Consider the following 26293-nt stretch of genomic DNA (forward strand, 5'->3'; position numbering starts at 1 on the left):
TGCCAGACACGGTCCTGTGCAAGGTCGGTCTCCAGTGCCATTTACGAGGGCTTTGATGGGTTGAGCACTTTCCTTCTGGGCCCATAAATTCTATGGCTTGAGTTTTTGTTTCCTTAACTCTGACTGAAACAAACGTTTCAGTGTTGGGCACATCAGACCTGACTGGAGCAAACGTAGGCCAGGGCAGAGGGGTGTTGCTGTGGCACCGGGAACACGCCAGCCTGCCCTCCCACCAGGCATGGCTCCCGGCTGAGGAATGCCAATAGAGGCCGCCATGAGCTCCAGCGTGCTTGATGCACAGGGACTCACAGGAGCCCCACAAAACCTACTGCGGGGGCTCTGGGCGTCTAGTCCTTGAGGGGCTTGGTTCCCAGAGGGAACTGCACACCCATCCATGCCGCACGCGGGGCCCTGGGGAGGAGCCGTGCCGAGCAGCCCCGGGCCTCCCTCCCCCCTGGCCTGGCTTCCTTTCTTCCCTCACCATCCCCTTCTTCTGACCCGCCCCCAGGGATGAGTGACAGCGTCAAGGACAAATTTTCCATCGCGTTTTCCATCGTGGGCATGTTTGCCTCCCACGCGGTGGGGAGCCTCAGCGTGTTCTTCTGTGCGGAGATCACCCCGACGGTGATAAGGTGCGTAATGGGAGACACCCCGGGGAACGCCGGCTTCTCTGGACTCAAAGACGAGTCCCTGGCTCCAGGCTGGTGTGGGATGAACCAGCATCAGCTCTGTCCCTGGCTCTGGGCACATCGGCTTGGTGGTTCACAGCCGAGGTGGCTGTCGTACCCAACCCCGAGGTGCCCAAGAGTCACAGGAGAACCGGGCCCTGGGGTCCTGTCCAGGCAGCAGCAGGAGGAAGGGGAAACAGGGAGCTACTCTGGGCCCAGGAAATAGGTCAGTGACTGGCAAGGGGGCAACTGTGGATCACTCATGCTACACTTCCACCAGACCTGTGCCGCCAACTCTGCTAAGAGACCTCACAGCACAGCTACTGCAGAATGTTTTAAAAAGTAGAAAGAGCCTTCCCCCCCCCCCCCCCCCCCCCCCCCCCCCAGGATGCAGTTCCACTCTTGTTGCCCAGCCTGGAGTGCAATGGCATGATCTTGTCTCACTGCAACCTCTGCCTCCTGGGTTCGGGCGATTCTCCTGCCTCAGCCTCCCTAGTAGCTGGGATTACAGGTGCCCACCACCACGCCCGGCCAATTTTTGCATTTTTAGTAGAGACGCAGTTTCACCACGTTGGCCAGGCTGGTCTCGAACTCCTGACCTCAGGTGATCCCCCCCACCCCAGCCTCTCAAAGTGCTAGGATTACAGGCATGAGCGACCGTGCCAGGCTGAAAGAGCCTTATTTTATACTGACCTGAGAAGTTGATGTCATGAATCCAAAGAGAGAAAGCCCAGCAAGCGAGATCATTGACTCATGTAAGAAACGTGGATGGAGAGCCCACTGCGTGCCAGGCACTAGGCCCAGAACACACAACAGCACAGTCCTGCCTTCGTGGAGTCTGTGGCCATTTCATACCTCCCTAAAAGGTGCGACTAACTTGTGCTCAGCCACTTTTGTTTTAGTTCAGAAAGTGAGGCTGACCCCTTCCTGGTGCTGCCTCTGTCCCTGGGCCGTGGTTCCTGGGTGCTACACACCATTTACTGTTGCCATGCTTATAGGTTAATAAAAAGGCATGCCTCCACTAAAAGAGCATCACTCAGCTGCAGTCATTTTCCTGCACTGTTTGTGACTTACTGAGGAGCTTATCTTGAGTTATATCACACTGAACTTCTTAAAGGAGTGTCATTAGCATTTCTCATGCATGTGCCTTCATGAAACAGAACTTGAGAGTAAGGCCAATAGTTCAGCCGTGAGTCAAAACCCAGGTGTCCAAATAGTGACACCCTTGGGAAAATCCAGCAGAGGCCACTCCAGTCCAAGGCGGGCTCTGTGGAGGCTAATGATTTCAGCCTCTCTGGTGCTGGGGAAGGCTTTGGGAGCAAGTAGGCAAGTCCGTGGACTTTCTTACTTTCCACGTTTCCAGTAGCCGTGCTAACAACAGCATCTTCACATCCGCACTTTGATTCATTGTCTTGGATCCGTATCATACAGGCCCAGCCTGACAGCTACTGGGTACCTGGACAGAAATGCCGAGGTATTATTGTATGATTAAGCGCCACAGAACTCATCCTGTCCCTACCTTCTGCATAAGCCACAGGGGAGAGATGAGTCAGGAGCTTATTTAGTGCTTGCAGTTGCCAGATCCCTCAGGCAGACCGCAGGCTCGCTCCCTGTCTAAAGGGGGGAAGTGAAATTTCCCTCCTTTATCAAAGAACACAGCAAAGGCGAGCCATAGACCAGAAGCCACAGTCAGGCCTTCTGGGTTCCCAGCTGGTCTCTTGCAGCCTTTGCGTGATTATGCATTTGGTGGGGGAAGGGGTGGCGAGCAGGGACCCCCGAACGCGGGCAGTTGGTAGGGATCATTCTTCTCTGTTCAGTCTGGCTTAGCAAGCTAGACTGAAGGAAATGCTGTATTCTTTTCCTCTGTGATGCAAACCTGGAAAGATTTGGGGATAGAAATTCAACAAACATGTTCTCAGATTCAGCCAAGATGACAAACTGGAAAAAATATGTGACCCTTGGTGATGTTTTCGTGCCTGCAGAGGATGGAAGGAAATGGAGTCCGAAGGGGGTCCCTGGGCCAGGCTGGGAGAATGTCTGGCGTTCCTGAGAAATCCCTCTTCTCGCTGGGAGCCCTTTTCCCCCGTGCCATCGGGAGGCCGCAGCTCTTTCTTGCAAATGCACTCAGGAACAATTCCATGGAGGCGCTAGATGGAAGTGGACTCCCCTGCCATGCCCCACTTCACAGAGAGAAATCCAAGATTAGCCAGGATGGACGGCCTGGGGCCCATGAGCTCCACCTTAGCACAGAACTAGCCTTTCCCTGTGACACTCGACTACAGACAAGCCACCTGGCAGCGAAGGGTAGGGGGCCAGGATGGACTGCCTGGAAGCAAATAGGAGGTTATGAAATTTACTGCAAAAAGTTCAAAAAATGCTTTTATACTTTTCATGCTTGTTCCACAACAAAAAGCAACAAAGGCTTGCAGAAATCTATTGCCCCAAGGATGACAGAGGCCAAGTAAACTAAATATTGTTCCATAAGATTCTGTCCAGACCTCACCTTGACAGAACCAGCTACCCGCTCAGGCCCAGGCCAGGGGGCGTTTCTCATCAGCCAGTGCACAGCTCATCAGATTCATCTGTGAGACGCTGGGAGTTGGGTGACTTTGCAAGTGTATCTGACTGTGTCCACCTCCCAGCTTGACATGGGCAGAAGTGGCCTGGGGTCTTGGGTGGATCTGGAAGCAGCTGCTGGCTGTGCTGGGGCTGATCTTTTCTATCCACTGTCCCTCTGGATGCTCCAGGTGGGCTCCGAGGCTGCCTTTGCCCTCACGCGGGGGTCCAGGTGAGAGAGGACGCAGGCGCTGGGGATCATGACACCCGCCTGTTTTCTCCTGCTCTGCCCACTCCGGCGGCCCTGGGCCCTTTCTAGGTCATAAGCCGGACGGGCCTCCCTGATACCCTCCCTGACTGACGACTCCCTGACATCTGTCCTCTGCTTTAATGCTGCCTCAAGAATAGGCACCGAGGGCCAGAATGACCTGGGGTTAAGGGAGCATCAGAGTCTGTTCAACTTCTTTAAAAAGTTGTATCTTAAAGGCCAGGGGCGGTGGCTCACACCTGTAATCCCAGCACTTTGGGAGGCCAAGGCGGGTGGATCACAAGGTCAGGCAATCGAGACCGTCCTGGCTAACACGGTGAAACCCCGTCTCTACGAAAAATACAAAAAATTAGCCGGGCGGGGTGGCGGGCGCCTGTAGTCCCAGCTACTCAGGAGGCTGAGGCAGGAGAAGGGTGTGAACCCGGGAGGCGGAGCTTGCAGTGCGCTGAGATCGTGCCACTGCACTCCAGCCTGGGCGACAGAATAAGACTCCATCTCAAAAAAAAAAAGCACAAATATTTGCTCATCCTCGACGTCATAGAAATGTAGTCAAGTCACATTAAGTAATATAAAAGAGGTGGTGGAATGGGAGGCTCACCTCCGGTGTTTTAACGCGAGACAGTAACGTTCACGTGGCTAACAGCAATTTGATTCTGGAATCCTTAATTCAATGAAGTCTGCCATTTCTAGTAAGAAGTCGGCCTGCATATCAGTCTACCTTATTTAGATCCCATTGCTAGTAAAATAAAGATATCCCTTGGATATTACAATTTTGTGCTCCTAAAGCACAAGGAGCCAGTGCGTACCCTCCGTTCTCTGTCCATAAATCAAGCAGCTCTGACTTGTCAACATGGGCCTATGCTGCCCTCTAGTGACAACCTAGAGAAAAGCAGAAAAGGCACAGGCAGAGCCCACATTTCAGGGGCAGGAAATGAACCCAACATCTTAAAACCAAGGACGTAACAATCTCTTTCTCTAATCTGAGATTTCAAGAGAGAAAAAAAAAACAAAGCCAAAAATGGCATACCAACTTCTGCCACAATTTTTCCTAATCGTACTGAATAATGTCAAGGAATCTTTTTTTTTTTTGAGACGGAGCCTTGCTCTGTCGCCAGGCTGGAGTGCAATGGCGTGATCTCGGCTCACTGCAACCTCCATCTCCCTGCAACCTCCATCTCCCTGGTTCAAGCAATTCTCCTGCCTCAGCCTCCCAAGTAGCTGGGATTAGAGGCACGCGCAACCACGCCCAGCTAATTTTTGTATTTTTAGTAAAGACGGGGTTTCACCTGTTGGTTACGATGGTCTCGATCTTCTGACCTCATGATCTGCCCATCTCGGCCTCCCAAAGTGCTGGGATTACAGGCATGAGCCACCATGCCCGGCTATGTCAAGGAATCTTTGACAGAAAACCAGATAATTGCTTCCATAGAAAAAAATAAAAAGATATATTCCATATTCTATATGCATGTGTATATTTGCTGCATATTATGTATACACATATATGTAGACATTTTTCAAATGATCTGCAAATTAAATATATTTCATTTCATTTTATTTGGCACGGTTAACAAGATAGATCAGTGTGATGTGGTTCACCAGGCACAATGCAATGCAGTCTGCCCTTTAACAGTGGCCCTGCGCCCACCCCTCCTGGGGGTCTGTCCTCTGCACTCCTGTATGTGACTGCCGTGTGAGTAAGGGCAGTCCTCTTCTGCTTGTCAGTGGTCAGTGCCGTCCACATTTAATGCCGGGAAGGTCAGGCAGAAACCTGGGAGGTTTCCGAGAAAATGATGTCCCCATTAAGATCATGTCCATTAGCCCTGGCATCTGATATGCCCTGTGGCTTCCTGAAAGAGCCAGGTCTACCAGAAAGACTTAATTGGCTATTTTAGGTGCTCAGTCTTCATCTTACAGCAGGATTTGATCTTGCTGCTCATTGCAGTGGTCATCTATATTTAACTGTCCCATTCATCTGGGTGAGCTGACCTTCCTACTCAGGAAGCCAGTGTGATCCACAAGCATCCAGTATTTATTAAACACAAACAACACGTGCCTGTTGATGTCCTAGAAAATAATTCTTGCCCTTGAGGGACTGAGAGGCTAGTAAGGTGACAGGCACGTGAACACATATGACAGAAAGATGCAGTGTCTTTGAACGGTGGTCTGGGACCCTCAGCCTGGAAAGTGTGTGAGTATCTGGGAGACATCCCCCAAATTCTTGCTCTTCCTCATCCATATCCCCTATACACTGTGAAGCACAGTGGTGTGGCTATTCCTGCAACTCTTTCAGCCTCTCCCCGGGAAGGGCTTTCTAATGTGAAGTGCTGATGACTAGCATAGCCTGCATGAGAGGTGGCTGTCAGTCTCCCTCCGTGGCTAAGGCCGGGGAATCTGTCACTCAGAGTATCTTGGTTTTCTATTGCTGCATAACCAATCGCTCCAAAACAGGGGCTTGAAGCAGCATGCATCCACTGTCTCATGGTTTCCATGGCTCCAGAGTCTGGGCGTGGCCTGGCTGGGTCCTCTGCTCCGGGTCTCTCACAGGCTACCATCAGTGGGTAGGGTCCACCACTAAACCAAGTCAGGCACTGGTAGGCTCTGTTTCCTCACGGGCTGTGGGGCTGGCAGCCTCAGCTCCTCGCTGGCCGCTGGCCACTGGCCACAGGGACCACAGTCACAAGGCAGCTCACTTCATCCAAGTTAGCAAGAGTCTGCTAGAATCCGCCTTTTGGAACCTTGTTGTGGAAGGAACGTCTCACTGTCCTGGCTGTATTTTACTGCTAAAAAGTAAGTTATCTGTACCTTGTACCTTGAGGCCCAGCGCACACTCAAGGCACAAGGGTGGGAACTGCTCGGGCCAGTCTAGAACCCCGACTGTGGGGCTGAGTAGATGCCCAGGTGCCAGCCAGGTCTCAGTGGCTGGGCAGGTGCTGGGGACAGCACATGGAGTGGAGCCTGGTCCTGCCCTGGTGACATCTCGTGTCTATTAGAGACACACAGACACGCAACGCACATGTGTCTTTGGGCTACACAAGTGTCTGAGGATTCAGGGGGAGCGCCCAAGAGAGCCTGCTCAGCCTGGAGTTGGGAAGGGTGGCTGGGACTGAGGATTCCCAGGGAGTGGACTGGAGCCCCGCGCATCGCGGCTCTAGTGGGCATGCATGTGCGGCAAGTGCACAGCAGCGGGAGGAGGCGAGGCAGGATTCCCAGGGCCCGGGGAGCAGGAACGGAGGTTCCTGGAAGGCTGAGGTAGGCGGGTGTGAAGCAGCTTGAGAAGACAGTGTTTGCGGAGCTTGGTGCCTCACTGAGAGGAGGGCCAGGGCGGAGGAGAAGAGTCCCAGTGGCACAGCCCCCTCTGCCAACTTTTGGGACTCCATGTCATGCCTGGGGGCTTCAGGCCTATGGGAGAGGCTCATCCTGTTCACCTCCCAGTTCTTGAACCTCTCCAGCTCTGGTTCCTCCTACACCCAGCTGCCCCCTAGACTGTGAAGGACTTGGGTGGCCCCTCCCCAGCACTCAGTGGATGCCACTGTCCCTGGAACCAACCAATCCACAGATCTTCCTGTCCCCATGCTAGTCACATTCGTGCTTTAACCTCCACCACACTTGGACGTTGGAGCTTTTCTCATCTCCATTTTACAGATGCAGACCGAGGCTTCGGGAGGTGAAGCTGGTGGATGAGGGGCCGGGATTCTAGCTCAAGCTCATGGGCTCCAGAACTCCTGCTCCCAGCCACAGCACTCGCACCTTTGTGGCAGCAGAAGTCTGTTCTGTAGCTCACTTTGGGCTGGTCCCTTGTATGTGGGTTTACTCAAGGCTTGGAGGCTAATGGCTGATGCCCCGGTTTTGACAATAATCTAATGGAACAAACATTAACAAAGCCCCTGTACCGAAAGGCAGAACTTCCTGCAGACGTGCACAGACGGTGCCCTACCCAGGTAGCCCGTGAGAGCTCGGCTGAGCCAGCATAGGTGAACCTCACAGCGCGAGCACTGGACAGAGCTGAGGGACCCGGCGCCATGAGTAGTGAGACTGAAAGGGAGAGGACAGGATGAAGAGGTGGGGCCCCCAGGATCTGTGCACCACCTTGCAGGCAGGAGGGAGCCACTGGAGGACTCTGAGCAGCCAGGTGACATGATTAGCTCTGTGTTCGAGGAAAATTGGTTTGGTAATAGTGAGGAAACAAAGGCCAGGGGTGCAGAAGATGCAGCAGGGAGGAGCGCAGACCCAGGCGGCCTGGAGTGGACGCCCTGAGGACGTGGTCATGGCTGGACAGGAAGCAGCTGGAAAAGGGAAGAATCCAGCAACTCTATCCCCTAGGGCTGCAAGCCTGGCACGGCTGCCCCTGGGCCTGTGGTGGATGCAGATCGGTGGGCGGCAACCTACAGAGGCGGCCATTTCTATATTAGAGGGAGAGAAGGGAGAGACAAGTGTCTTCTATTCTTTTGTTATACAACAGGACAAAACCCCCCAACACACACACACGCACACGCGCGCGATATCACCATGCTTCCATTGCGTTCTGAGAAAAGGCTCCGAAGCTGCGATTCCTCCTGGGGTTATTAGCATAGACCTGTGTATGTCTGGTTTACGAGGACCCCCTGGGAACCCTAGGACTCCCATCCTCCCTGCCCACGTCACCCCTGCCCAAGCCTCCTCCATTCACGTCCCCCCATGTCAACCCAGGTCATCCTGAGAGGGTCTGTGGGAGCAGGCATCGGGTCACAAAGGCAGGGATGCTCTCCGGGTTTGAGCAGCAAAGCCTGAGAAGACCCCAGCACGAGGGAGCTGCTCCTCGGTGCTGCTCAGTGCCACAGCGGGCAGAGCAGAGCAGAGCAGAAACCCTGGCCGCAGGTGGCGGGGGAAAGGGGAGTCATGGCCGGTCTCTTAGTTCCTGGAAAGAAGAGGCAAGGCCTGGGCACCTGCCCAGAACTAAAAGCTTTGGAGATTTGTAGCAGCAGGGAGACCAGCCCCCACAACAGGAAGTTTTGTTGTTTTGAAAACAAAACAAAACAAAAAAACAGCTTTATTGAGGCATAATTTACAGAACCATAAAATTCATCCATTTTAAGTAAACAATTCAATGACTTGTAGTAAACTGACAGCGCCATGCAACCATTGCCACAATGCAGTTATAGAACATTTCTTTCTCCCCACAAAATCCCCTTGTCCTCCTCTGAAGTCCATCCCTACTCCCAGTCCAAGCTACCACAAATCTGCTTTCTGCCTCTACATATTTGCTTTTTTTTTTTTTTTTTTTTTTTTTTTGAGACAGAGTCTTGCTCTGTCGCCCAGGCTAGAGTGCAATGGCATGTGCTCAGCTCAGTGCAACCTCCACCTCCCAGGTTCAAGCAATTCTCCTGTCTCAGCCTCCTGAGTAGCTGGGATTACAGGCTCCTGCCACCGCACCCAGCTAATTTTTCTATTTCAGTAGAGATGGAGTTTCACCATGTTGGCCAGGCTGGTCTTGAACTCCTGACCTCAGGTGATCTGCCCACCTCAGCCTCTCAAAGTGCTGGGATTCCAAGCCTTTTTGACTTTTCATATAAATGGATTTATACAATCAGTTAGCATAATGTTTTTGAGTCCATGTTGTAGCACGTGTCAGTACTTCATTCCTTTTTATGGCTGAGTAATATTCCATTTTATATGATGGACTGCATTTTGTTTTTCTGTTCATCAGTTGATGGCCATTTGTGTGCCGTCAATTTTTTTTTTTTTTTTTAATAGAGATGGGGTGTTACTGCCTACACTGGTCTCAAATGCCTGGCCTCAAGTGATCCTCCCACCTTGGCCTCCCACAGTGCTGGGATTACAGACATGAGCTGCCGTGTCTGGCCTGCCCATCTTTTTACTGGATTTTCTGTCTTCTTTTTGAGTTGTAAGAGTTGCGTGGTGGCTCATGCCTCGGTCAGGAGACTGAGACCATCCTGGCTAACACGGTGAAACCCCATCTCTACTAAAAATACAAAAAATTAGCCGGGCATGGTAGCATGCGCCTACAGTCCCAGCTACTCGGGGGACTGAGCCAGGAGAATTGCTTGAACCCAGAAGGCGGAGCTTGCAGTGAGCTGAGATGGTGCCACTGCACTCCAGCCTGTGTGACACTCTCAAAAAAAAAGTCTAGTTACAAGTCCTTTATCTGATATATGCTTCACAAATATTTTCTCTCAGTCTGTGGTCCTTTTCTTAAACATGTATCTTTTGAAGGGTAGGAGTTTCTAATCCTAATGAAGTCCTATTGATCAGCTTCAGCTTTTTCTTTTATGGATCCTACTTTTGATGTTCTGTGTGAGAAATCTTAGCCTAACACAAGCGCATAAAGCTTTTCTCATTTTCTTCTAGAAGCATTATAGTTTGAGCTAAGTTAAGCATTTAGATTTTATTATCTACTTTGAGTTCATTTTTTTTTACATGATGCGAAGGGTCAACATCATTCTTTTGCATGTGAATATCCTGTTGTCCCGGCACCACCTGCTGAAAAAACTATCCCTTCCCCCTCACTGGATTTGCCTCCATCTACAGTCAGTTGACCATAAATGTGAAGGTTAGTTTCTGAACTCCCAGTTCTGTTCCATTGATATATGGAATATTCTGTTCTATTGGAATATTCTGTTCTATATGGAATACTCTGTTCTAATATGGATATATTCTGTTCTATTGATGTATACACCAATACCAAACTGCCTTAAGTCATATGGCTTTATAGTTTTAAAACTGGGAAGGCAGCCTTCTAACTTTGTTCTTTTCCAAAACTGTTCTGACTACTCTGAGGCCTTTGCATTTCCACATAAATTTTAGGACCGGCTCACTGTTTTCTCAAAAAAAAAATAAAAGTCACCTGGAATTTTCATAGGGATTATGTGGAACGTATAGATTAATTTGGGAAAAATTACCATCTTTATAATATTGAGTCTTCTAATTCATGAACATGGAATGTCACTCCATTTATTTTTATCTTTTTAACTTTCAGCAATGTTTTATCTTTTTCAGCATACAAGTCTTGCATTCCTTTTGTTATTTCTAAACATTTTATTCATTGGATGTTAGTGTGAATGGAATTTTCTTAACTTCATTTTTGGGTGTTTTGCTGCTAGCATGTAGACATATAATTGACTTTTATATGTTGATCTTGTATCTTGTGACCTTGTAGGACAGTCTTTTGGTGAGTTAGGAGCTACCTATAGTGCCAGGAGAACCACAGACTGGTCAAGAGCTGGAGTTATATACCTGCCTCCTACCTGTTGCAGGGACCTCCCTTTCAGCCCACTCAGCCTCAGCAGTTCCAAGGACAAAGGTCTCTTCACTTCAGGGAGCGCCTAACAAATGAGCAGCCCCACTAGAAAGCTTCCCCAAACCAAAGGACCACTCTTCCCGCTGCCCTGGGGCCTGGCAGACAACTCCGCTCCCCGTTCCTCGAGACAAGGCCACCTCTGCCTGCCTGCTTCAATGAGGCCCCAGAACTGGGGACCAGGCAGCCCTCTCTAGCCTGGCCTGTCACCTGAGCGCCACGGTCCCACTGCAGCCTGGCACAGCACTGCTTTCTCAGGGGCCACAGAACACCTTTGTCCCAGTAATGTGTTTTTAGGTCAAAGTGGAGAGGTCTGAGGGACAGGGGTTTTGTAAGTGTTGTGTATCTACTCATCCCTGGGACTCTTGGCCGCTCCCGTAAAAGGCAGGGAGTGGAGATCAGTGGCTGGCCTTCTGGACTTCGGCTGTCCTGAGCTCAGAGCTGCAGTGAGTTCTTCTCTGTCAGTGCACGGCTTCATTTGGAGGACCCTTCAGGCACAGTCCTCAGAGATGGGACCGTTTCCATGGGTGGCACGCAATCAATTTTAGGAGACACGGGGGCCATCCACTCACAGTGAGGAAATTACTCTTTTAAAGTATCTTGCTCTCTCTCCAGTTATGACAAAGAAAAATCTCTGTTCGTGCTGGTATGTCCTTAGTACCCTCTTTAACCCTTGGTAATCCCCCAGGCCCTGGGGAAATGGCCTAATTTCATTACCTTTTATTTTTCCTTGTATATTACTTATGGCAAGTAATACCGGCTTCCCATTTACAGTATTATATAAAGCTGCCTTTCAAAATAAAGTTCTCATGGTCCCCCAGCCCTGAAAAAACAATAAAAATAGGAAACAGATTACAGAAAAAGATAATGTAAGTAAAAGCTTTTGAACTGATGAGGAAAAACGTCACTGCCTCAGAGTGGCCCTGAACAGATACAGCCGGGGTGCAGGTGATATGGGATGTGTGAGATCGGGGTACACTGGGCAGTGCCCAGGGCAGCAGGGCCCCTGCAGAGGCGGCTTCCTGGTCCATCCCCAGCTTTTCCAGGATCCAGCCATTAGGCCACGGCAGCTCACCCGGTGCTTCCCTCCTCCTGCAGGTGCGGCGGGCTGGGGCTGGTGCTGGCCAGCGCGGGCTTCGGCATGCTGACGGCACCCATCATCGAGCTGCACAACCAGAAAGGCTACTTCCTGCACCACATCATCTTTGCCTGCTGCACGCTCATCTGCATCATCTGCATCCTCCTGCTGCCCGAGAGCAGGGACCAGAACCTGCCTGAGAACATTTCCAACGGGGAGCACTACACGCGCCAGCCGCTGCTGCCGCACAAGAAGGGGGAGCAGCCACTGCTGCTCACCAACGCCGAGCTCAAGGACTACTCGGGCCTCCACGATGCCGCAGCCTCGGGTGACACACTGCCCGAGGGCGCCACGGCCAATGGCATGAAGGCCATGTAGCCTGGCCCGCAGAACCCGGGGCTCAAGGGTTTGGGGCCGCTCGGGCACAGGTTTACAGACCAGGGACCGCACGCGTGGCCGGGCGGGAAAGCGGCCCCACCCAGGCCGAGCCTCTCAAGGGCGTGGGGAAACCCTGTCTTTCCAAAAGTCCAAGGAGCACGGGTCGGAGGAGACGAACTCTTTGGAAATAACCCTTCCAAGACTTTCTTTTCTGCCACTAAATGTTTGTATTTATTTTGGTCATTTTTACGAGAAGCACTTTATTCCCTCCCCCTCACTGATCACAAATGGAATCACCTCTTTCGGCAGCGAGATGCAGTCACTCTGGGAAGATGCCGCAGTGACCGTGGTCGCGGCCGGTCCCTTTTGAGAGACGGGACACGGCTCCTCGCAACACCCAGGAGCCCCCCAGGCTGCCTGCCTGTGTGCAGAGGCAGGACAGGACCGTGGAGCGTTTCCAGGACTGCATTTTAGCCAGAGTGAAATGTACATGAATTTGGCTTTTGCTAGAGAGTCTGTGTACGGTTTTTTAAGGTCCTTTTTCCCTTTCTGTTTGCAAGGTAAGAGCTTCTATTCCGTGTGCAGGGAAAGCAGCTCACAGACGCCATTAAAACCAGCTTCATCTTTCCTTCAGGATCATCCTTTTGTACTGGATGCTGGACGCTCTTGGAGAAAAAGCTTAAACATTTCACCAGAAATCTTAATTGAGCAGCGGTCATATCGCCACAGCTTTGTGGGTACACAGCTAACAGACGCGTCGAGGCCTGAGATGTGCTCGTTTTTATTCCTCCTCTCCCAGATTGGCTCCAGCAGAAAAGCCCCCCGTGCACAGCCAGCTCTTGTGCTGGCACTACTTGAAAACACGGCCACTTTCTAAGCTACAAACAATGAGAAAATAACTCGAAAAGATGGCAGAGGCAAATCCACAGAAGGGGGACTGCCCTCCACAAGCGCCCGTCACCCACACCTCGAGCACACACCAGGAAGATCACCAGCTTGGACGGCCGTCACCTCAGACATCACTCCAGGGAGCACCCGCAGGAGCTGGGCCCCTCCCGCCTGCCTTCCTGGGCCAGCTTCCTGCTTGGAGTCACTCGCTTAGCGCAGAGGCGGGGCTTCTGGCAGGGAGCGGAGATTCCTCACAGGTGAATCCACATGACCTCCAGCCTCTCTCGAAGGCATCAAGACAAATGGAAAGAAAGCAATATCTCACCAAAGCTCAACGCTGCCCCTGCCCCGACCTCCAAGGGTTTCTTCGTGTTCCTCATTTCACCCCAGAAAGTAAAGGTTTCCTCTTGGCATTTTTGGAGGAAATTTGTAGGACACCCAAGGCCACTAAGAGACAGCCTCCTTGGCAAGGGCAGGCACCACTTTGTAGCAACTTGGGCACCAGCTTTTCTGGACAGCCTGGCTTCTTACTGGGATTGTCCAACTCATCCCTTCTTGAAGCGTGTCTTTGCCATGGACTGTGTCCTTCCAGGGAAATCGTGGTCTCGGGCCTGGGTGAGACAATGAAGTGACTTCCAACTGACATTGCTAGAATTCACAGGGCAGAAAAGGGGTTGACGTTCTCCCCTTCCAGCTTTCCACCCGGCCTGCTGTTTGCTGTCTCCGCCCATGTCTCCTCCACGTGCAGTCCACACATCAGTAGGAGCCCGGTGAGGTGTAAAGACACAGCGAGGGGCAAGCAGACTCATGGCCACGTGTTTCCAGTGGCTGGACCATGCCGACACCTGGGATCTGGAGATACCCAGGCAGGGAGGCTGTCTGGCCGGCCTCTCCCCACCTCCACCTGCAACACGTCCAGCTCATCCTCATCTTCCCTCTTTTTTAAAGTCACGTTTCCATGTTTCAACATTAGTTTGCATTCACCTTTACAAAGGCCTTTCTTTAGATCTGTGCGGCCTTTGCGTGCCAAACTTGTGAAATTCCTTTTGCCTTTTTTGGAGTACTTGCTACAAAGCCACCTGTCAACAAACCCCCGTTACGTACAGAATAGGACCTGTCCAGTAGCCAGGCCCGTAGGCAGCTGGGGAAGGTGGGAAGGATCCAGCGAGGCCCCTGAGCCTGCACCTGGACAGGTGTCTGTCTGCACCCATCACCCCCAGCACCAGGCCACCCTGCAGTCCAGTCCACTTACTGTACTGTGTTGTGGAAGGATTTGCTAAGTGATGAAAGTTGCGAGCAGTCTCACGCTGATTATGTAAACCTTTTTTTTTTTTTTTCTTGGAAATTGAAGCTGTAGAGTGCTGCCCGAAATCTCTAGGAAGGTGGTGGCAAGGGACAGCACTCATACTCTTCTGGTCATGGTCTCTGATCTCCACCTCAAATGACAATAAAAAACTGGTCCAACGAAGACAGTGCTCAGCACTTCAGCCATCAGGACTAATCTACCAGTGACTGGAAAAGAGGCTAGCTCTGAGGCCTGGGCTCCCGGGACCAGAGTCCAGCGGGCGTGAGCGAGGCTGACTTGCCGACGGCCAGCAGGTGATGTCTCTCAGCCGGCAAGGCGCTCCCACAGCTGTCCTCCCACGGCAGCCTCAGGAGGAGGCTGGGAGCCTGTTCTGTGGCAGCTTCAGCCCAGGGATATCTGAAGCTGTCGAGGAACACCTTTATGAAGGGTTGCCAGAGCAGCAACACTTTCCGGTGAGCACAGCCCCAGGAAATCTGGTACCAAGTGAGCAAGGCGGCAGGGCCCACCCAAGCCTGCTATGCGACTGGGCCCGCCTGGCTCTGCAGGGGAGGCTGCTACGGCTGCTCACTTCCCAGCACAGTCTGTGGCGCTTGAACCCCTCAGTCCTGTTCCCTTCCAGGCTAATAGGGAGACCCTTCTCAGGCACCCACTGTTTCAACTTGACCCTCCCACCCCCTGCTCCTCCCCACACCCCTGCGTTCTGCTAGCCTACCCTGTCAGCCTTTCAATAAACGTGATGCACAAATGTGGACACCTGAGATGAAGCTGAACATTTCTTCACTTTGTTCTTTTCCTGAAGTCAAACTCTTATCAAATACACTAATTATTACCACCCAAGAGAAACAGGAAAAAGGTTTAAATGCTTTTGTTTGCTGAGAGTAAGAGCACCTGCATCTGGAAGACGGGCTTCCCCGTGGTAACAAACCCCGCGGTAAGTTGGTTTGGCTACAGAACAGAAAGCAAGCAAAAACCAACCTCGTAGGGGAAGTATTGCACTCAGACACCACCCTTCCTAGAGCCAAGTGAGCGATCCCGAACTGGAAGTGCCACAGGTGGGCCTGTGACATCATACCGCCCGGCCCAGGCATCGCATGTCCTCCTGTCTAGAAGGCACCACCTCACTTTCACGAACCGTGTGTTTTGGAAAATCAGTCTGGTGTGTCCTGTCTAGTGGCGAACACCTCCCTCCCTCCGTCCTTGAGGTTGTAATATAAAAACTGTTTCTGTACGTGTGGGTGGGGCTTCTCTGACGGTGCTCGTTCATAGCACAAGCTTACACTGAGTTCTGAACTCGTTCACAGCTGCGTGTCTGCATGGTGTCGCATCTGTTGTACCTTTGGGGAAAATTTGTATGTAAATGTACAGAAATAAAAATGTTGCCCCATTAACAGATTTCCTCTGGAATGTCTTCCCTACCTCACCTGATGGTATCCAACGAAGGGCATTTCACTACCATTAACGATGAGTAATAAAATCCTGTGTGTTCATTCAGACCTCGCTGCGTCACTACTTTTAATGCCTCTGTAAGCTGTGTCTTCACTCGCCCCGAGGTGGGTGGAGGGAGGCCTCTCACTCTGCTTTGGGTCCTGGTCTTAAAGGTAGTCAGAGGCAGAGGCTGGATTAAACACAAACTGTTTACCAAGTGCCGCTCTCAGACCACCTGAGGGATGGGGGCCATCAGTAATATTAAGAGGAATTTTTTTCCCTTGTTCGTTTATGTTCTGCTGATCCGTGGCCTGAAGGTTCCTAGAGACGTCAAGAAATGAGTATCTTACACTGTGATTCTGTGAGGAAAGACTGGTAACCCAAAACTCTTCTCTAATGTAGTATTTTTTAATGAAAATGACAATATTTCTTTAATAAAGTATTTATACCAAACTCTTCTCTCCATAGCCCTGATTTTGTGTCACTCACTATTATATTCCTAGAGGTGTCCACTCAGCTTCGCAAGCTGTGATGAGGCTGGCCGGGGCCTCGAGGTTAGCATGGAAAGTCTGCAAAGGAGGGAAGCACCTGGAACCACAGACTCACTCCTCTGACGCGCCTTTCCATCCTGGCCAGGGTCACCACCTTCACTTGCCTGCTGCCGGCTCAATGCAAGACTTTTGCCTCTGGATGAACAAAAAGGGTTCCGATGGACCCCAAAGATTAGAAAGTTCTTTGCCAGTGGTCCTCAATCTTGCCTGCACAGAGGCACCAGGGGAGCTTTCAATCCTGCCAAAGCCTGGGCCCCAGACCGTCTGAACCTCTGGAGAAGGCCCAAGACTGCAACCCACTTCAAGCGGTAGGATTAAAGATTAAAGGCTAAGGAGTACAAATGACCAAAGCAGGTACCTGAGGTACTCTGGATTTGGGATAGAAGAGAGGGGAGAAGGGAAGATGATGAAATAACAGGAAGAGCAAGAAGGACCTGAAGCCTTTGAATCCATAAAAAGGAAGGAGATAAAACCATAATTGACATCTAACTGCCATGGTACTTATAGTTTGCAAAGCGTTTCTATCTACCTACTTAATCCTAACAAGAACCCATCAAGGTGGGGATTACTCCAACTTTATAAATGAGGAGACAGAGCCTAGAGAAGTCAGACTTCACAAGACCACAAATGTAGTAATGGGACAATGTAGGGAGGTGCTCAAATGTAGGCCCACATTTGAGAACACAGCAAAAAAAGAGTGCCCAGAGGAAGGGTTTAGGGAGGACACAGCAAGAAGAGAAGTGCCCTGGGGTCTCACTGCAATGAGAAGGAGATAGATGCATCAATTCACAAGACAGAATTCTGAGGAACGCACACACAAACCTAAAGCATATTTACACATCACTTTCATTCTAACTGAGGATGCACATGAGACAGTCGTGTCTGGCTGAAACTCTCAGATTAGATTACAGCCTTCAATCCCAGCAGAAATCCCATTTCGTCCCTCTATCACTCACAGCCAAATGAGGAGTGTGTACTGTCCACTTTGCCTCTCCTTCACCCGGTGGGTCAGTATGAGCCTTTGAGCCCACACACTGCTGAGAAGGAAGCTCAAAAGATTAACCCCTTAAAAACAAAACGGGAACACGGCCTGACGACAAACTGAAATTCAATCCATTTATTTACATGTACATTGTACATAAGTTAACAAATTCTCACTTCTGCCACTCAGCTAGAACTTTTCGGGGAAAGCCTCCATCTCTTCCTTGATCCTGTTTTCTACAAGTAATGCGAAGTTACTGTCTGTGTTTTGAAGGTTATAGCTGACAAACACCTGTTTGTTGGTCTTCCTGGCTAAAAAGAGAAAACACATTGATACAGCCGCTCCTGAAACACTGCAGACCCCGTGTTCCTCACACCCACAAGCAGCTGGGAAATGCTCAGAAAGAGGATGGGGTTGTAGGGAGAGAAGAAAGCTCTGATCTCCATGCTTCTCTTCAGACAGGTGCTGCAAAGGCAGACGAGTCACTCAGGCCTCTCCCAGTCTCTCCACCAGACGGGGGTTCCGAAGGGCAGGCCCCACCTCAGCAGCCTCCCTGGAACTTGTTCAAGAGGCAGCTCCTGGGCCCCACCCAGCCCTCCTGACCCAGAAAGCCAGGATCTGGGGCCAGCTGTCTGCAGGAACAGCCCTGCAGGTGCCTGCACTGCTTAAGAACCTCTGCGCTACACAGAGGCGTTGCTGGTGTTTTGATATTTAAAAAAAAATTTTAAAACACAAAAAATAAAGTATTTAAAATAAAATTAAAGTTCTCCTTCAGCACCACCCCACCCCTAACCAGTTCCACCTCCCTCCCTCCTGTATTTCCATGCATTTGCATACGTGTGTACACACACATATTCGTGTGTGTGTGTGTGCATATACGGATAGGCATATGGACACACGTGATTTTCTACTGAATGTAAGTTTTAGTCTCTTTCTACAGAATCGATCATAAATAGTTGAGGTGCGCACTGGGTCAACTGCAAAAATCAAGCAGAGTCGCATACTCGGCATCTGAAAGCCGATATCCTGAAAACAAGTGGGCAAGAAGGCTACGGCCGTTCCACGCTGCCTGCCCCACTGCGGGGCCTCCTCCTTTGGCCTCACCCACACGCAGGGCCAGTGCAGAACCACTCACCCCTGGAGAAGCACTGACCCGCCCCCACCTCAACACACGGTAACCGTGTACTGAGCCTCATCACCAAAAGGCAGAAAGGTGGTGCGGTGAGGCTGAGGGGCCCCAGGCCACCTGCACCATTACTAAAGGCCGACTTGGAACACACGTCACAGGATCTCATCTGGGCGGCAATTCTATCCTTTCAGTTGCTGCTGTCTGAGCTATGGTCCCACCAAGAACCCTGACAGGCAGTGTGGCTCGGGGGCACAGGCGCAGGCGGCCTGGAAACCTCTTCCAGCTTTGTTTGTAAATTGAGAAAGGGTAGAGCCCAGGACCCCAAAGGCCTGTTTTCAGCTGTATAAGGCTGTGTGATCTTTAGGGCTGGAAGGGTCTTGGGTATTATTTCACTGACTGTCCTTACAAGGCACCCATGTACCTATGAGAAAGCAAGAAGGCGAGCACAGCCTCTGCCTGAGGACAGCTGCTGAACTGTATGGTATGTGTTTACATCTCGGGAAATCTTTTTTTTTTTTAATTAAAAAAAGGAATGTGTCTGGACAAAGGCAGCTGTTCGGTTATTCCAAGAGCCGGTGTTTAAAGAACAGCTTACAGTACTTAGCACAGAGCCTCCCACCAGTGTGTTGGCTGCAGTGTGCCCCCGAGGCAGACAGCTGTGCCCAGTTATGTGCTCAACCCTGTGGGGACTGAGGAAGCCTCTTAGGCTTCCCCTACCATGAGGGACCAAACGCATCCTTTCCTAGCTGCGTTAGGCAGGCTGGGACCACTCGTGTAGAGGGTGGTAAGAAGGCAGGCAGTGTGGTAGGAAGCCGGGGCTCACCAAGGCTGGCCAGGAGGAGCCCAGAAGTCACACCCTCTCCCAGGGGCAGGAACGTCCCCTTTACCCCAAGGAGGCCCCCTGCGATTCCAACTGCTCTAACTGCAGCGGCAGGACTTCCGGGGAACAAAGCTGTGTCTGGAGGAATTGTCCCCCTCAGACCCAAGCTGTGCCCTCCACAGCCATAGGAGGTTGGGTCCCCTTGGCCACACCAACTCCTGCGATGCTTCCAGAGCTACTGAGAACCCCCCAGGCCTTCTCTTTCCCTGCTTGCTTTCATCTCTCATGTAAGATACTGATTCAGGACACCTCTCCCTTTCCACTGTAGTGCATTAATAGTGCACTTTCAACTTTAGGGCCCAGACCCAGGCTGAAGACAACTGACACAGCACAGGACTTTGCTGGAAAAGCCCTTCTTGGTCTGAGCTCTCAGCACCAGTCCCTTCAGAGATGCTGGAAGCCACAGCACACCCCTGACTTGTCAAGATACTGAGAACCCCTCTTTTTTTGCATATAGATACTAGGCCTCCATCTCATAGATATTCTGGGGCCGAATTTACCTTATTGATATAGACGTTATTCACGGCCTGCAAGACGCGCTCACATCACCTTCTCCATTGGAGCGTGTCTTGGCAATCCCCCCAGCTTTCTGTCTGTATAAATATGAATACCTTCCTGAGCCTCCTCCCGCCAGGCGTGGGCACACAGTAACCTGTTCTGCGTAAGTGTGCTACCCCTTCCATTGTCACAAACACAAAGTGATGCAGAGACACAAAAGGGGGCTTTTACCTTCATGTGGCTCAGAAAAAAAAGATGTAAACACAAAGAGGGAAGGATGGCAAGTGGGAAATCGGGGCAAAAGCTAAGCAGGAATTCTATCTTCTTTGCAACTTTTCTGAAAATTTTAAATTACTTGCTAGTTAAAAATTACCAAAGTAACTTACAAGTCAGGTCTCTCCCTCCAAGGGAGAGAAAAAGAATCCTGCGAGTTCCTGAAATGCTGACCTGTGCCCTCCCTGACCTCTGTCCTGTCCGCGCACTGCCATGGGCCTGCTAGTGACACTCCACCCTGCCCTGCCTTTCCCCTGGGCCACGTGCCACGCTGTTCGTGTGCATTTGCCTCAGTGTGACTGACCCAGAGGTTCCTGCTTGTCAGGGACCAGCTCCTTCGCTGCCTGAGACACAGAGAGGCTCCGTGACGAACTCCAGAGCTGAAGCAGCTGGGCCTGCTGGAGAACGCCAGGCCTGGGCAGGAGACAGGCATCCTGTCACACCGGCCACAGGCACTGGGACTGGGGCTGCGGCTCGCAAAGCACATGGAATCCTTACCTGGCCCACAGGAAATATGTGTTGGGGTGTGGGAGGCGTGGAGCCTTCAACCTCATGACCTTTGCTTAATCCCCACTCTACGCCACACTCCCAGGCCAGGCCAGTCTTCCCTCCGAGCCCTGAGGAGCATCACACTGTGAGTGAAGGACAGTCCTTCCTGCACAGAGGTGACACCTGCTCTCCCAGCTGCACTGACTCCTCCAAAGGCCCAGGAGGCTACCTTGAGCCACTGCTCACAGGGGCTGTGGGCACTTCCCACTCTCTTCTCCCAGGAGGAGGCGACGCACTCACAGAAGGGAACTAAATCAGCTCATGGACTCAAGGACACAGCCGAGGACAAGGTGGGAGTCCTCTGGGAACAGGCCGGCCCTGGGACGGTGATGGTGACAGGCAAGCAAGGACGTGCCCTTTAAAGAAGACCCGACGTGCAAGGGTCTGTGCTTCCCAGCAGCAATGAGGTGACGGTTCTTAGCATGAAGATTCTTTACTGCCAAAGGGACTTGCTTCATGCTTCCATTAAAGACTGGGGCTCCCACCTGGCTGGCCATGCAGCACCAGCTATGGGTACGTACCTAGGCGCTGGGCAAGGCCAGTAGAGGTCGTGTCGGAAGTGTCTCCGAGGAGGGAGGTAGACACGGGGATGGAGTCCTAAAAGAAAAGCAAAGAGCACACTGCAGCTTCTCCACCCCCCGCAGGCCAGCCACACTTCTGGCTTCGGGGCTTCTGGTTCTTCACGAGGATGGCAGTGGCAGAGGGCAGACACAGGTGCCGAGGGAAAGAGGGGGTGGCGTTCATGTAGAGTTGGGAAAGATGAAGTTGGAACCACAGTGCTGTTAATAAGTTCTAGGACCAGTTTCACACGAAGGGCTCGTTCTAGTGTCTGAAACTCCAAAGCATGCTGAAAGGCAACATTACAACCGAAAGGGAAGCAAACAAGATCGGTAAGGCCACAGCAAGAAGAAAGGGACTCACAGTCTGGGCACCTGTGCCCCGGTGCCTCGGGCCCCACAGCAGCTGGCTCAGAGGCAGCACGCCTCATCTCCCCATCTCAGCCTGTGAGGGAGCGTGCTGCTCCAGCCCTGCGGGCTCCTCGGCGTCGGCGAGTGTGCCCTGCGACTTTGAGAAAGGGCACCAGCCACCAGCATCCAAACAGGGAAAATAACAACGTCTGAACATGCTTGGCCAACCTCATTTTGGACAAGAAGCAATAAGGTGAAATAAGCAGTACAAACGATGCCCAGATCCACAAACGGGCCCTTCGGAGATGTGGGAGTAACCTGCTCCCAACGACTTGGGGAGTAATCTCTCACCAGTAAAAATGTCTAGCTAGTCCCGTAATCCCAGCACTTTGGGAGCCTATGGAGGGAGGACTGCTTGAGACCAGGAGTTGGAGACTCACCTGGGCAATGAAGTGAGCCCCTGTCTCTACATTTTTATTCAAAAAAAAAAAAAAAGTAAAATAAAGTAAAAAGGTCTAGCTTAAAAGAAAAAAAAAAACTTATTGGTAATATGGCCAAATTGCTTTTATCAAAATAGCAGATTTCTAGGAGAAGCAGCCTGGCTACAGAGGTCTGAGAATCTTGGGAAGTGGCAAGATTTACAGAGGTACAGAGACTTTGGGGTTTGGTCCCCCTGCCACCCCAACTGTCCTAGCGGGCACAAGTGAACTGAACAAACAGCTACGGCGTGCCGGACAGCATGGCAGGGCACAGAGACAGGCGCTGCTCATTTCCTAAAGCTTCAAAGCCACTTCCACAAAAGGCAGTAAAAGACAGGAGATCAAAAAACATAGGAGAAGAATGAAAGCGTAATTTACTGTATGCTTTTCATTAAAAACTATACAAAAATATGATTTAACAAGCCTGCTGTTTACAGATTCCTCAAGTTCAATATTTAGCTGCATGGTAACAGTATTTACAGTTAAACCTTCTAGAAAACAGAAAATCTACCTTACCTAGGGTGGCCTTTTTCTACCAAAAGTAAAATGTAAAGCCCCATCGTGTTACCCTTCATAGTTCCTAACTTCCAAACCCACACTGGGACTGTGGTCTCCCAGCACACGCATGCCCACAGAGTTTCCTGCAGCTGAAGCACCACCTTCCACCCCTAGAAGCCAGCTGGGGGGTCCAAGACTCCCTGAGCAGGCAGGGGCCCAGGTCCCAGGCCAGCTTCCCTCAAGCTGGTAGGACTTAGTGTCACTAGCCCTGCAGCCTCTCTGGGCACCAAAAATCCCTGCTCAACCCAAGGTCGGCCAGCTCGGGTTGCATGCTGTCTGTTCTCTACAGTCTTACACGTGGGCGTTTAGGGAAGCGGGAGGGAGGAGACCTCACAGACTGTCTGGTGCCATTCTCCACGCGTGGGCTGGCAAAGTTCCTGAGAGGCCAGAGAGTAACTAGCTCAGGCTTCCCGGGTTACAAAGTCTATTACAACCGCTCAGCCCTGCCACCAAAGGACAAGAGCTCCACAGACTCTCCCTGCATGGACGGGAGACGGAGGGCCACCCACGGGTCACAGGAACCTTGGACTTCCCGCCTTCAGCTATGGCCTGCACCTCTTTTCCCCGGCTGGCTCTGCCCTCTGCCCCTGGAAAGAACATCCAGGCACGCTGTGGCCAGTGAGTGGGACTGGACTTCTGACAGGTCAGGTAACTCAATCAGTCCCCTGTTCGTTTTCCTGCCTGGCCTTGCTGGAGGCGCAGCACTTTCCAGATGAGAAAACACACCCCACTGGGAGCTGTGACCACCACGGGACTGGGTGACCAAAGCCAGCCACAGGAGGAGCCTGCTTCTTCCACACTCACCAGCCCAAACCAGCACTGCACAAAGGGGCTCAAGGCAGTGACACCAGAGCTGACCGGTGCCCAAAGCCTTGCCCACTATGACCAAAGCCTTGGGATAAGGAAAGAATGCGAGGTGGCACAGAGCACAGAGCCCCACCCACCACCCCGGTCCCCCAGGCCTCTTCCGCTGCTGCCTGCTCAAAGGCCCACTGTCAGGACCCTCCAGAAAAGAAAAAGATAAAAAAGGAAACACCGAGGAAAAGACAAGCAAGAAAGGAATCAGATGCCATCTCCTTCCTGAGGTCTGTCCGGGTGCTGCTGTGCACAACGAAAGGGCTCGCCCAGGACTTCCCACCCCCAGCACCCTCAGTCATCACTGCCTCACTGGCTTCAGAAGAGTCTCGCTGAGGGGGCCTCACTCACGCATTCCACAGGGACTTAGTGGTGCATCAGGAGCTAGAGACACACATGCTCACCCCGGGCAAGCAGACAAACCTCACCGTGAAACACTCCACGGCTGAGACGGAGCTAACGCGGCTGGGAGACCAGCATTGCCAAGCTGGAGGACAGGCAGGAGCCCTAAGAGGCAACAGAGCCCGAAGGTCACTGGAGTCCTTGGGTGCTCTGAGTTCACCTCGTGAAAAGTTTTGAGCAGAGAAATGAAAATATCCAACTTAAGTCTTAAAACTATCATTCTGTTGCACTGGTTACAAGGCAGTGTTGTGGCTTGAATTGTGTCCCCGCAAAAAATACGTTGAAGTCCTAACCTCTGGGTACCTGTGAATGTGACCCTGTTTGGAAACAGGGTCTCTGCAGATGTAATTAAGATGTAATTTAGGCCGGGCACGGCGGATCACGCCTATAATCCCAGCACTTTAGGATAAAGATTAGCATAAAGATTCTTTACTTCCAGAGGGACTTGCTTCCCTTTAGGAGGCAGAGGCGGGCGGATCACGAGGTCAGAAGTTCGAGATCAGCCTGGCCAACATAATGAAACCTCAGCTCTACTAAAAATACAAAAATTAGCCCAGTGTGATGGCTCGCACCTGTAATCCCAGCTACTCGGAAGGCTGAGGCAGAATTGCTTGAACCCGGGAGGCAGAGGTTGCAGTGAGCTGAGATCACGCCATTGCACTCCAGCCTGGACGACAGAGCAAGCCTTCATCTCAAAAGAAAAAAAAAAAAAAAAAGATGTAATTTAAGACAAGGTTATACTGGAGTAGAGTGGGCCCTTAATCCAACATCACTGATGTCCTTATGAGAAAAGAGTCGGGCTCACTTTGGGAGACTGAGGAAGGAGGATCATCACTTGCGGCCAGGAGTTCAAAACAGCCTGGGCAAAACAGTGAGACCCCCATCTCTACAAAAAAGACAATTAGCCAGGTACGGTGGCACATGTCTGTAGTCCTAGCTACTCGGGAGCCTGAGGAAGGAGGATCACTTGAGCCCAGGAGTTTGAGGTGACAGTGAGCTATAACAACGCCACTGTACCCCAGCCTGGGTGACAGAGAGAGACCTTGTCTACAGAACTTCGAGAATAAACCTCTGTTGTTTTAAGCCACGCGGTCTGTGGCACTTTCTTACAGCAGCCTCAGGAAACCAGGGGAAACCAGGCGGCGACGCGCAAAGCCGGAAGGCGGGAGAGCAGGGGAAATGGTTCATTTCCCAAGCTTGGCCCAGCGTGGCAGGCCGAAGGAGGTGAGGGCGGCTTGGGTTTTGTTTGCTTTGACTGGCGGCAGTGCCTAGGGACTCAACGCGTGGAGTGCTGAGAAAGAGGAGTGTGAAGAAAGAGGAATCAGAGACGACTGCGAGGCTCCGAGCGCACAGCCAGGAGGGTGGAGCTGCCATCACAGCGCCGGGAGGCGGAGGAGGGGGCAGGCTTGGGGAAGAGGGCCTGAGGTGTGCCTAGTGCGAAATGCCTGAGACAGCAGGTGGAGACGCAGGAGTCCCCAAAATATGATCAGCGTGCTCAAACTCCATATGGCACGAGAGCTACGAGGTAGACGCGTCCCCCAGCGCGCGAGTGGCGAGGAGGGGCCCAGGACATTCCGACCTCCAGAGACCAGGGCGGGACGCAGCTGCGGGCGGCGGGACCGGGAGAGGGGCTCGGGGCCGGCGCGCAGCTCCCGGGGTGGTGCAGGCCCGGGCGCTCGCGGGTTCCCTAAGACACCGCGCGGGAGGGCTTCGGGGGAGTCGGGCGCCCTGTGGCCCCAAGAGAGGCCTGGGGGCGGCAGCTCGCGCAGGCCCCGCGCCCCCGCCCGCCGCCCGCCGCCCGCACCCTCGGCCGCCCGGCACTCACGTAGCGGCTGCACATGGCCACGGCCAGGTTGCGCAGGTGCGGCGTGGCCCCCACCCACAGGAACAGCGAGTCCGTCAGCCGCATGACGTGGAAGTGGACCAGCTGCTCCCACAGCCTGGCGCTGAAGTTGTGCAGGGAGACGTCCCCGCCGGCGGCGGCAACCAGCCCCTCCATGCCGCCCCGCGGCTCCCGGCCCACAGCGCAGGCACCGGGTCCTCACCGCGGCCGGCCCAGCCAGACCCGATGGAGCGAGCACCGAGCCACCGAGCGCGCTTTCGCTTTCGGCCCTGGAGGGGCGGGGATGAGGGGCGTGGTCGGGGAGGGGCGGGGTGGGGGCGTGGTCGGGGAGGGGCGATCCGGGCTTGGGTTGGGGGCGTGGTCGAGCGGGCCGGCTGCCGGCCCTGGGCGAAGTAGCGGTCCCGGGCGGTCCTGCCGGCCTCTCCCGCACTGCAGCACCTCTCCAGACTGGGAAAACCCACTTTAGTCGCAGAGTCCGACAGTGACCTCTAGGAGCCCACGGGCGCCCAGCAGAACTCGCCCTCGCTT

At 52.4% G+C, this 26293-nt stretch overlaps 2 protein-coding genes across 3 annotated transcripts in view; one reads left to right on the plus strand and one right to left on the minus strand.

Annotated features, from left to right (window-relative positions):
• The window catches only part of SLC22A23 (solute carrier family 22 member 23), a 183799-nt gene extending 171049 nt beyond the window's left edge, over positions 1-12750 (plus strand). The window contains exons 9-10 of one of the 2 annotated variants that reach the window (XM_023221087.2): positions 509-632; positions 11882-12750. In XM_023221087.2, coding sequence (XP_023076855.1) covers positions 509-632; positions 11882-12239 — 482 coding nt within the window. In that variant the 3' untranslated portion in view covers positions 12240-12750. Of the gene's footprint in view, positions 1-508; positions 633-2650; positions 3716-11881 lie in introns of those variants that run through there. The other variant, XM_023221088.2, reaches the window with a different exon arrangement.
• Positions 12751-17500: 4750 nt separating this feature from the next.
• On the minus strand, positions 17501-26016 carry PSMG4 (proteasome assembly chaperone 4). The gene is given in 5 exon segments (XM_023221089.2): positions 17501-17702; positions 20670-20688; positions 20691-20788; positions 21242-21317; positions 25748-26016. Coding segments are annotated over 5 exon segments (489 nt in total). The 5' UTR covers positions 25922-26016; the 3' UTR covers positions 17501-17580.
• Between the last annotated feature and the right edge of the window lie 277 nt (positions 26017-26293).

The sequence above is a fragment of the Piliocolobus tephrosceles genome, chromosome 5, assembly GCF_002776525.5.
Source record: "Piliocolobus tephrosceles isolate RC106 chromosome 5, ASM277652v3, whole genome shotgun sequence".
Taxonomy (NCBI): Eukaryota; Metazoa; Chordata; class Mammalia; order Primates; family Cercopithecidae; genus Piliocolobus; species Piliocolobus tephrosceles.